The sequence below is a fragment of the Pediculus humanus genome, genomic scaffold (assembly GCF_000006295.1).
Source record: "Pediculus humanus corporis 1103172107775 genomic scaffold, whole genome shotgun sequence".
In the NCBI taxonomy this organism is placed as follows: Eukaryota; Metazoa; Arthropoda; class Insecta; order Psocodea; family Pediculidae; genus Pediculus; species Pediculus humanus.
Window position 1 is genome coordinate 367,445 of NW_002987371.1, and position 12,566 is coordinate 380,010.

Consider the following 12,566-nt stretch of genomic DNA (forward strand, 5'->3'; position numbering starts at 1 on the left):
TAAATATTTATTCGTGGCCGTATTATAAAAGCAATATATATATATATATATATATATATATATATATATATATATATATATATATATATATATATATATATATATTATTCATCAAGTTAACATACAAATAATAAAAGTGAGAATACAATAAAAAAACAGCGTTAACAGTTAATATTACAATTACATAACGTTAAATAACAAAAACAAAAATAAAAAATAAAAATAAACATTACATACAAAAATGATAGAACTTTTCTTTTTTTTCTTCTTCTTCTTCTTAATACTGTAACTTTATATACATACATATATATATATATATATATATATATATATATATAGAGGACGAGTCTCTCCCTCGCGAGGAGATCGAGCGGGGGAGTGCCCGACAGAAGACAAGCCACCTCCGCCGCGAAGTCCCTGTAAGCCATCGCCGCCTTGTTCAGAGACGCCCTTTGGAGTTGTATTGCCTTCTCGCGAAGAGGCCAAGCTGCCGAAACCTACTCGGCCCAGATCGGAGCTTCGTACAGGGCCTCGGAGTGAACGACCGTCGCGTATAATCGCCTGACCCTGGCCTGCGGTCCGCGCAGGTTTGGCATCAGGCGTCCTAACGGCTCGGATCTTCGGTCCGATGTGCGCCAGATGTTCGCCGAAGTAAAGACCGGAATCGAGAACCACCCCTTCGGGAAGAACGGTCCGGGTGACGACGCAGTCGTAGGCGATATTCCACAGGAGTGGTCCTAGAACCGATCTCTGAGGCACGCCACAGAACACGTCCGCCCTTCCCATCGTTCCGTCCGGTTTCTCGTACGCGATCTTTCTCTCCGAGAAAGATGATACCAATACCGTGGATCAATTCACCGAATTGAACGGGTTTTGATGTCGATGGAGACGGTGATCGCGACGCCGCCCCGGCGAAGTGTGTCCCGGATTCCGGCGCACACGCGGTCGAGTGCGTCGGTCGTCGAACGGCCCGTCCGGAAGCCGTACTGATTCGGAGAGAGGTCGTTCCTCCCTCCCCCTGATCGTAAGTGTTCGTCTATCCGGGACGCGATCACGCGGTCGAACAACTTGCCCTCTACATCGAGAAGACAAATCGGCCGATACGCACTCGGCGTCGTCGGATCCCTACCCGGTTTGTCGAGCAAAATTAAGTTGGCTTCTTTCCACGTGGTCGGAAACGTCGCCTCTTGGAAGCACGCGGTGTAAAGCGCCGAGAGACGCGCACACAGCACCCCGGTGGACTTGCCGAGTATGCGTAATGCACGCCGTTCGGGCCCGGAGCCGAGCGCCTCTTCGAGGCCGCGTCGAGGAGAAGGCGAACCTCCCTCTCCGTCACTGCGGTGTCGCGATTTTCGTCGTAAGGGAAATCCGCCGGAGGAAACGCGAACGGTTCGACGAGAGGGAAGACCTTTGCGATCATTTTTGCGCGAAACTCCTCCGTCATGCCGGCCGTCAGCGGTCCCAACGAACCCCTCAGCTTGGTCACGAGACGGAACGGAAGACCCCACGGATTCGAATCCACTTCGCTCAGGAGCTCCTTCCAACACACCTCCTTGAAACTTAATATCGCTCGGCGAACCCTCGAAGCCCTTCACTCCGCCTTTAAATGCGCAAGTTCGTTGTCGTTCACGATGTCCTCGTAGCGTCTCCCCGTTTGATCAAGTGTCTTTTTCTGCCGACGAACCGGTGACGTGCGAGGCAGAACTCCTTCCACAGCTCTCCTATCGCATCCGTCCACCAGTATTTAGACCGCTTGCGCTCGTTCGATGGCGAACCGACCCTCCTAATGCACGAATTGGATATTCGATGCAAATCGTCCCGGATCGCCCGCGCCATCTCGATGGCGTTCTTATTCCCCGAAACGTTGGCCCTTCGCCACGACTCCGCGGCGAGACACTCGACGAGCCGCTCTTGGTCCATCGACCTCAGGCTCCACCGGGGCGGAACGACGACTCGAGGACTGCCGGACCGAGAGGCAACCCCCCCCCCCCCGAACTCCGAGGAGCCCCGAACGAGAACGCCAGGTAGACGTGGTCGCTCAGGGACTCGAAATCGGAAAGGACCTCCTAGCCGGAGACCCACGCCGCGGCCGCGACGGAAGAAACCGTGAGATCGATCGCGGATTCGCCGGTGGCCCGCACGTAAGTTTTACCCCCCCCCCCCTTTGGTTTTGCACGACGAAATGACGCGAGTCGAACCATTCCTTGAGGAGTCGGCCGCGCGCGTTGTTTGCGTATCCCGACCACGAGACGTGCTTAGCGTTGAAGTCGCCGCAGACGAAAGTGGGACAAGACCCCCCTGAACCGATCGATCTCCCTCGTGAGCGCGTGCAAGAAATTCTCGAACTGGCTGACGGGAAGATTCGGCGACGCGTAAGCGGACACCAGAACTACGTTTCCCCATCCGACCAGAACGAAACCCTCCCCCGTGAAAGTTCCCGAGGCCTCGGCGTCCGGACCAAGTTCAAGAATAGAATCGCGGCCGCTCCGTCCTCGGAATCGAACCAAAAACCATCGCGGCTTTCCCCCCTTTTCGAAACGGCGTAGGGTTCCGAAATCATGACGATGTCGACCCCCCACGAGCCCACCTGATTGAGCAAAAGATCTTGCGCTCTCCTGCAGTGATTTAAATTGACTTGGAGAAACTTCGCCATGTTTACGTCGAACTCTGGGCAGAGCCGTTCGTTCTCGGCTCGCACGAAGAAGCTTCCCGCGTCTCACCCCCCTGCACCCCAGTCGCACTCCAACGGATGGCTTTTCCCTTGACCGAAGGCGCCGAACACGAAGGACCGCCCAACCGGTGATTAGCCGGACGGCCGACCTCTGCGCACGCCGCGCAACGAATCGAGTTCGCCCAATCGCGCTACCGGTGCCCCGTCCCTCCGCACACGGCCTTTCGCTTCGGCGAGAGAACCACCGGCGCTCTGACCCAACCGACAGTCACATTGCCCGCCTCGAGGAGGACGGGCGCGGCGGCCGCGAGAACGGACGCGAACCCCAGTCGCGGTCGTGCGCCCCTCCGATCGGAGGATGCACCAAAACGTCGGAGATAAAACATCCGCCCGCCCCTGACAATGCGAGAGCTATGTCGCAGAGACCCTCGACGCGGAGGTCAACCCTTCTCGTGGGGCACGTCGCCGTGACTCCCATCGGCCCCACGACCTTCAAAAGCTCCGCGGCCAGCTCCGCCGCCTTGGCCGCCCTGTTTTCACTCTTAAATTCGAAAACCCTCCCTCCGTTCGCGGACGGACGGATTCTAAGGGGAGTCGATTCCTAACTTTGCCAGATCCACACGATCTCTCGCGGCGGCCAAGACCTCGGCGAAGGATTTGGTACCCTCGTTCCTGTTCAACACCACCGCGTCCGTCCGCGACGCTTTTATTTTTTGGGCCGAAGCGGCAGCCGGAGCCGACTTCGGTTTTTCCCCCTGGGACTTGGATTGCTCCTGCACCTCCTTAGCAGGAGCGGACTCATCGATTTTCTTCCTCTCGCCTGCAGCGACTTGTTTCGCACGCTTTCCCCCTTTCGCGGCCACACCGCGACGAGTCCGTCGTCGCCTTCGCCACCGACGCAAACGTCGGCATAAACGACCTCTCGGGCCGCAGCGCCATAGGCGAGGTGGCCACGTCCCGGGACGCAGGCATCTCCCTCGCGTTCGCACTGTCAACAAAAAAAATGGGAGAGAGAGGAGAGGGGAGGGAAGGATAGGGGGAGGGGGAGAAAGAAAAATAGGAGATAGGAATAAAAATTTTTTTTTTTTTTTAAAATAGAATTTATTTAAACAATAAAAGTTTTTCAATTTGTTAACAGGTACTGATAAAAATAAAAAGCCAAAAATAAAACAAAAAAAAAAAAAAACAAATTCTATTCACATAACATTCAGAATTTGAAAATAAATTGGAAAAAAAAAAAGAATTTTCTTCGATTCACCGTTAGAAATCTAATTCATATTATTATTATTATTACATTTCCAGTTTTTTTTTTTTTTTTGTTTTTTTTTTTCACAATCTTAGAAAAATAATTAACGAAATAATTAATTAATTAATTTTATATATATATAATAGAGTATTTTCTGCTTTTTTTGTTTGTTTTGTGTTTATGTGTTTATATGTGTGTGTATCGTTTAATTAAATTACATTCAATATATATATGTATATATAAACGTTAATTCGAATTTTTTTTTCTTAACATTCATTCATCCTTAGTACGATTCCATTCAATCAATCAATCAATCATTCACACGAAAAAAAAAGGAAAAAGAGTCAAACACTCACAAACACAAACTAAACATAAAAAAACACAGATTAAAGATAAAATCTTTTTTTTACTTTTTTTAACGGTAATAATAATAATAATAATAATAATAATAATAATAATAAACGATTTATAAACAAAACAATAATAATAATAATGATAAACTATTTTAATTAATAATAATAATAATACTGTTTTTTTTATTTAATAAGAAAAAATTTCTACAAATAATAAGAATAATAATAAAAAAAATTTTCTTTTTTTTCAATAAATATTTTTTTATTTAAAATGACACGAGAAAAAAAAAGAAAAAGAATTTCAAAAAATCGATTCGATTTATCGATGATTATTGATTTATCGATCGATGTGATTTATTTAAACTAAAGAATCTCTCGAAGCGTTCGTTAGTAAAGGCGTACTAGAATTCGGAATGATATTACAATTTTTATTATCTATATTATTATGTATTTGGTTCGATATATTATTATTTGCTAATTTATTATTTGTCGTTGGTGAAGAGGAAACGTATTTGTTTGATAGGGGGGATGACGATGACGTCATCGTTGTCGACGTCATCATCGGTTCCGATGATGATATTGGAATGAGAGGTTCATCCGTTAAACAGTCTTCTACTTCTTCTTCTTTTTGTAATTTTTTTTCACCCAAAAGCCAATATGTCGGCATGACTCCTTTGCCCTGTGTAAATAGGAGACGTTTTTAAAAAGGTGCGCGAGTGCGCGGGTGCGAGAAAAATTGGGGGGAAAACGTACCTTCATTTCGACTTTTCCTCTGTATTCCAATTCGAATGTTTTAAATGTGTCTAAAACTTCTTTCGTTTTAGGACTCACGTGAATTTTTAACGCTGCGAAAATAAAATAAGAAGAAGGTTGGGGAGAGAGTAGGGGTAGGAAGAAAGGGGAGGAAGGGAATGGGGTTTTTTTTTGTAAGTAAAAAAGTCGTTTTTTTGTAAAATGTTTTAAAAAAAAAAAAAACTATTTGATGATAATAATTACCTTCGCCATTGGATTCCATTCTCGATGCTGTGTTTACCGTGTCACCGAAAAGACAATATCTTGGCATTTTTAAACCGACGACTCCGGCGACGCAGGGTCCCGTATGCATGCCTATTCTTAATTTAAGCTGTGTCGTCGGACGATGCCTGATTCTGAAATCTTGAACTTGACCCAGCAACGCCAATGACATCCTTGCTATTTCTCTTGCGTGTAAATTTCCATTTCGTACCGGTAAACCCGAGACTACCATGTAAGCGTCACCGATAGTTTCGACCTGGAATTGTGAAAAAATTTAGTATGTGTGAATGAGAAAGAAATAACAGTCTGTCGTGGCGAAATAGAAAAGGAAGAGAACGTGAGAAACGCAGGAAGAGGAAGAAAGAGAGGAGAGTGGGAAAGAGAGGAAGAGGGTAGATGAGACAGAGAGTGAGACAGAGAGTGAGACAGAGAGAGAGAGGAAGAGGGTAGGTAGGAGAGAAAGTGAGAGAGTGGAAGAGGTTAGGTAGGGAGAGAAAGTGAGAGAGTGGAAGAGGTTAGGTAGGAAGAGAAAGTGAGAGAGTGGAAGAGGTTAGGTAGGGAGAGAAAGTGAGAGAGAAAAAAGAAGAAAAAGAGGAATACAGAGAGAGAAATATAAAAAGGAGATATGAGAAAGAAATATTTTGTCGTGGCGAAATAGAAAAGAAAGAGAACGAGAGGGAGACCGGAAAAGGAAGGAAGAGAGAGAGAGTGAAAGATGGTAGACCGACAGAGGAAGAAGGTCGGTAGGAACAGAAAGTGAGAGAAAAGATAGATGAGATAGGGAGTGAGAGAGATAGAAAAAGGAAAAGAGAGAGAGGAAGGAAGAAAAAAAAATACAGGGGGAGAGAGACAGAGAGAGAGAGAGAGAGAGAGAGAGATACAAAGACGAAAAATGGGAAAGAACTAGTCAGTTGTGACAAAATAGAAAAGAAAGAGAACGTGAGAGACAGGAAGAGGAAGAAAGAGAAAGTGAAACATGGTAGACAGAAGAAAAAGGGGGTAGATGAGAGAGAAATTGAGAGAGGGAGAGGGTGGGAAAGAAGAGAAAGTGAGAGAGAGAGAGTGAAAGATGGTAGACAAAGAGAGGAAGAGGGTGGACAGGAAGAGAAAGGAAGACAGAAAAACCAAGAAAGAAAGTGAGAGAGAAAGAGAGAGAGAGAAAGAGAGAGAGAGAGAGATTCGAAAAAAGAATTATAATAAATTGCACAAACGAGTCAACTTTTTTTCTTCTTCTTTTTCTTTTTATAGCATAAATTATAGTCTTTTAAACTTGACTATTAATGACTATAAAATGAAAAAAAAAAAGAAAAAAAATTTATTCTAGAATTTTCTATAATATTCTTTCAACTCTAAAAAAAAAAAAAAGATTTTAAAATTTTAAATTGTTCAAATCGATAAAAAAAAAAAAAGAAAATTTTCACTACTTTTCGATTACTAAAATAATAATAATAATGATGTAAAACATTTAAGTTTAATGACAAATAATAGAGATGTTATAAACATTTTTACCCTCTCTCTCTCTCTCTCTCTCTCTCTTTCCTTCCTAACCGCCATAACATTTTTTTATGCTCGTAATTTCTTTTTTTTTTGGTCTTGTAAATAACAAGCTATAATTTATATAGTTTAAGTTTATAGTAATTAATTTTCATGCAATTAATTATTATCGTCATCATCGCCGTCGTTGTCGTCGTTTCCCATTCGTTTATTATTATTATTATTATTTTATATTTCGTCTGTCGGTTTGTTTTTCCGCTTTTCTTTCTTCTTAAATTGTTACGAATCCCCCGAATTGTTTCGAATCGCCATCATTATGTTTTCTCTCTAATAGGTTTGTTTTCCTTTGATAAGAGTTATCACTCGGAGGGTTGCTTACCTTGTAAACGTCGAAATTTTCAATAATGGAATCAAAACAGGTATAGAGATCATTGAGCAAATCCACGACCTGCATGGGCGTGCTCTCAGCAGAAAGTGACGTGAATCCGACAATGTCACTAAAATAAATGGTGACTTGATCGTATGTTTCCGCAATGACCGATTGACCTTTTATCAACTGACTCGCAACGGACCTACGAGGAAAATTTTTAAATTTAAGATTTTCCACTTTTCTTTTCTTCTGGAAAAAAGTGTCACATTGTAAGATAAACAAACTTTGGAAGTAATTGATATAAAAGTTCTTCGCATTTTTTTTTCTCTTCCAGATAATCTGACGTTCTTTCTTCAACCAATGCTTCCAAATTGTTTGCATATTGTTCCATACGTGACAGAAGATTGTCTAATATGTTTCCACTTTCGTTTTCTCTGGAAAAAAAAATTAAAAAAAAAAAAAATTAATAAAACGTCAACGATGATGATGATTATGATGATGATGACGTTGACGATGATGAAATTAATAATGATAATAATAATAATCTTTTTTTCGAAATCTCCGAGAAAAAAATTTTTTTTTCCAATTAATTCCATCGTGACTTTATTATTACGCGTGACGTCATCACAACATGGCTAAATTATTTTTTATTAAATGAAATTTTTCATTTGATTTAAACGTTGTTGTTGTTGTCGTTGTCGTGATTTTTTTTTGTTAAAGCTCCTCAAATAATCTTCTTTATTATAAAAAAAAGAAGAGAAACTATAGAATTTGAAATTTATAGACTTTATAGTGGGTTGAACAAATAAGGCTTAAAAAAAACGATAGGAATTAATTAAATTTTTTTTCTTTATTATTATCATTATTATTTTTTTCGACGACGTTAAATTGATTGTTACTAATAATGATTGTTATTATTATTATTATCAATGCTTTCAAAGCTGGATAAATTTTTATAAAAAAAACGTGAAATTAAGGGGAAAAAAGTTAGGATTTGAATTCGAATGAATGCATCGAACGTGACGGGTATTTATCGAAACGGATCTCGAAGTTGACGATTCGAGATTGAAAAGAGTATAAATTTAAAAAAAAAAGGGGGGGGAGGGGGCATTAAATGTTTGCATTGGAAAATATATGTAGGGAATGCGGTTTAAAATGACAAAACTGTGCAATCGGACTTTGGCGCGTCTCACGGAAAATTTTCACAAAATCCACAAATCCATACCGACAGCACGAAGGAAAAGAAAAAAGGGAAAAATTATCCGTCTAACGGATTACGGTAAAAAGAAAAAAAAAATTTTAATTATTAAAAAATGGCGGAAAAAAATTGAAATTTTTACACCGAAGGTTCAGGTACCGCTGCAGAGATTCAATTAATGAAAAATCGTATGAAATGGTGGATTTGATGACGCCGATTATTAATTGAAAACAGGGAAAATGTCAGAGAAACGACTGATTGAAATAAATCGGCGGGAAAAAATTTTTTAAAATAATAATAATAATAATAATAATGATAAAAATATCTAAACACGGAAATCGGGGAATTTAAATTGAAACCCAAAAAAATATCCTCGACTCATCGTATATGAACTCGCCTCTTTTTAAAAAATTTCCCCTTAGTTCCCTCTCCCCCAATTTGTTCTCCTCCTCCAATTTCATTTCCCCTCCAAAATCTATTTCGTTTCCCCTCCACATTTCACTTAATCGCCGTCACCTTCATTTTTTTTTTATTTCGTTTCCCCTCTGATTCTACCTTCGATTAACTCCTCCTCCTTCAATTTCTCCTCCGATTCACTTTCGATTAACTCCTCCTCCTTCTTCAATTTCCCCTCCATTTTTCTTTCCCATCCCCAAAAAACAAAATATGAAAAATTTAATTTTTCACTTAATCATCTCCACTAATTAATGATCAATAATTAACTCTAATTGGATTTCGAACGTTTTTTATATGGCACTCGAAAAATCTATTTTCTTTTTTTTTCCCTCTCCCCCCATCCCTCCCCCTTCCATCTCACCCCTTTCACCCCATCCCATCACTCCATCCGACCCATTCTTCATTCAAAATCCGTTCATTCTCTAATTAATAAGTAAATTTTCATTTCACACGCCATTATGATTTTTATTTTTTTTCAATTTAAAATAATAATAATAATAATAATAATAATAATAATAATAATAATAATAATAATAATAATAATAATTTATTGACACGACGGGATTTAATTTAAATCTAATTTTTTTTTTCCGATTGTTTTAATAAATATTAAATATCGAGATTCAGATCATCCAGCAGAGAGATCACATAACAAAATTTTCAATAAAAAGTGCGTGCGTGCGTGCGTGCGTACGAGAGTTGTATTTTTCTTTCCTTGTTTTTTTCATAATCGATAAAGTTTTAATGATGATGATGATGATGATAATGATTACGTAAAACGTTTGTAATTACATAAATGTTCAAAATTCCAAAATGTATAAGTTTTTGTACGTGTGCGTTCGTACGTGCGTTCGTGCGTGCGTTCGTTCGTGCTTGTTGAAAAATGTTCAAGTTATTTTTTTTTCCTTTATTCTTTTTCAATTTTTTCTATCTTTCTTTCTTAATAATAATAATAATAATAATAATAATTAAATAAAAAAAATGTTCATGTTCAATAATGGTTTATTTGATTTTTAACGTGTAACAAGACAAGGAATGGAGGATAAATTAAAAAAAAAAAAAAAGAAAAAAACTACGGGAAAGAATGAGAAGGTGCGGATTCAACGACTCGGTATCGATTCAAAAATGAAAATTTTTTTATTTTATTTTTTCTTTGATTTTAATGTTTGAAAAAAATTACTTTTTGAACCTTTTTGACACAAACATAAGGATTCGCATAAATTTTTTTTGCGTAGGTAAAAATCACGTGATTCGATTTTTCCATCGAAATGTTTCAAAAAAATAAAAAAAAATTTTGGCGGGAAATAAAAACCCCCCTCCCCCCCGAAATTCTTAATCATTTCCTTTTCGTAAAACCTTTGTAATTTCAATTTCCTTTGTGGAAGGAAAAAAAAAAAATTTATCTCAATAAACTTTTGACCGCGTACGGAAATAAAAAAAAAAAAAAAAACTTAGGATTTTAAGGTTCAAAGGTTATTATTTTATTTTATTTTATTCTTTTTTTTTATCCAGGATTTTCGACTCTTTTTCCAGATTTTATTTCAAAAAATTCATTCGATGGAATCGGATTTAAACCTTCGGGCTACAAAAATTTTTTTCCTTTTTTTTTTTTCTAGTTACACGACGAAATATCTTCCATATTGTAAATTCGTCTCGAATTAACGTTTGCTATTATTATTTACACTCGTGCCTGAACCGAAATTTAACACGAACTAAGCTCCTCCCCCTTTTCAATTCTCCTCCCGTTTGCCTTTTTCCCTTCCCCCCATTTTTAACCACGAGAAAAATCTCAATTTGAAATTTTACACGTTTTATTAAACATAATAAATCGCCATAACCGTCACATTCACGTTTTCGACATTTTTCCTCTTTCCTTCCTTCCTTCCTTCCTTTCCCCGCTTATTTCCCATGTCCGTTCGGCGCCATGTTTTCCGTCTCGAGAACTTCATTATCATTATCATTATTATTATTAAATTATTTTTTTCTTTTTTTTTTACACGAGGGTTGTTTCATCAATTGTTTTATCATTTTATCAATATATATTCTATCAATATTGTTATTATTGACTTTGAGAAAAAAACGATTCATGGAAAATCATTTTGTTTACGTCATTTTTTAATTATATAATATTGAATAATAATTAATTTTTTTTGACTAAATTGAAAAAAAAAAAAAAATTAAAATCTTATAGAAAACAATTTTTTTTTTTAGACAAACAAACAAACAAACAAACAAACAAACGAACGAACGACGATAGGAGTTGAGAGTGTTTTTATTAAAAAAAAGAAATCGACAAGGAAAAATTTAATTTAAATAAATGATTCGGTTAAATTATTTTTTTTTTTTAAAAAAAAAAACGTTTGTCACTTTACGAAACCGGAAATGGATTGTTTCCACTGTAAAAAATGACTTTTTTTTCTTCTTTTTTTCTTATTTCTCACGATCTATTATCATCTTTTAAAAGTGATGAAAAAAAAATTTTTTTTTTTCACGACTCTGTTGTTTTTTTTTTTTTGTTAAATTCGAGTTCGCCATGTTTTACGCTTTTCTCTCTCTCTCACACTCTTAACGGTTCGAAAGAAAAGAATGAAAAAGTTTTTTTTTTTTTAACATTTTAAAAAAACTTCAAGTTTTTTTTGTAACAAAAATTTTTTTTTTTTTTTTTTAATAAAATTAACGCGGCGTAAATTATTATTTATTTTAAACTTTTTAAAAACCGTTACGTATCGAAGTTTTCAAAAATAATAATAATAGATCGTTCTTCATTTCGATACGCCCCTCCTCCCCCACCTTTAGTAATATTACTTATGTAATTAAATTTTTATTTCCCTTTCGTTACCCTTTTTTAAAAAAATTTTTTTTTACAATATCTGTATATCGATTATCAATAAAAAACAACAACAAAAGGTTTCATATTTGATAATAAAAAGGTTTCGTCTGCTTATTTCAAAACTCTTTCATCTCCCCTCCCTCCTCCCCCCATTCACTTTCCATTTTTTTTTTAATTAACATATAATTTTTTCCAAAAAGGAGGAGGAAGAAAGAAAAAAAAAATTCGTTTTATTATTACTCTATGCCTCCTTTCCCTTTTTAAAAAATTGTAACGATTTTTCATATCCTCACACATTCTCTCTCTCTCTCTCTTATTTATTATTTCCTTTTTATCCTTTTAAACTTATTAATAGACTTTATGGTATGTAAAAAAAAAGAGAAAATTTAAATTGAAATATAACGGAGAAAAACTGATTCGACCATTGAGAGACTCGAGAAAAGAGAGATAGAGAGAGAGAGAGAGAGAGAGAGAGAGAGAGAGAGAGAGAGAGAGAGAGAGAGAGAAGGGAAAACTTTCAATCATTTAAATATATGAACCTTAAGGGGAATGAAAAAAAAAACCGTTACAATTTCGTGTAATAATTTAAATTTTATTATTATTATTATTTTTTTAAAACTGAACCAAATGCGTGTAATAGTTTTAATGACTCTCGAGCGAACAAATAAATTTTTAATATTTAATAATTTATAATCATTCATTTATCTCTCTCTCTGTCTCTCACTCTCTCTCTCTCTCTCTCTCTTTCTCTCTCTCTGTCTCTTTTTTATTTGTTTTCCATCTCATTCCATCCATAAAAAAAAAAAATTAATTTAACGTTGTTTGAACAAAAAAAAAAGCAATAAATAAAAAATAAATAAATAAATAAATAAACGTAGTATTTTTTTTCCCCAACGATTTATTTAATTAATTAATTAATTTTTAAATTTCCCGC

The 12,566-nt window shown here is 37.5% G+C and overlaps 1 protein-coding gene across 1 annotated transcript; it reads right to left on the minus strand.

The window, feature by feature from the left end:
• Window positions 1-4,628: 4,628 nt before the first annotated feature.
• Window positions 4,629-7,781, minus strand: Phum_PHUM360530 (adenylate cyclase, putative; the record flags this gene model as incomplete). The annotated part of the gene is made up of 6 exons (XM_002427986.1): window positions 4,629-4,949; window positions 5,024-5,115; window positions 5,267-5,540; window positions 7,158-7,350; window positions 7,433-7,582; window positions 7,777-7,781. The coding sequence occupies 6 exons, from the start codon at window positions 7,779-7,781 to the stop codon at window positions 4,629-4,631; spliced, it is 1,035 nt and encodes a 344-aa protein (XP_002428031.1).
• Between the last annotated feature and the right edge of the window lie 4,785 nt (window positions 7,782-12,566).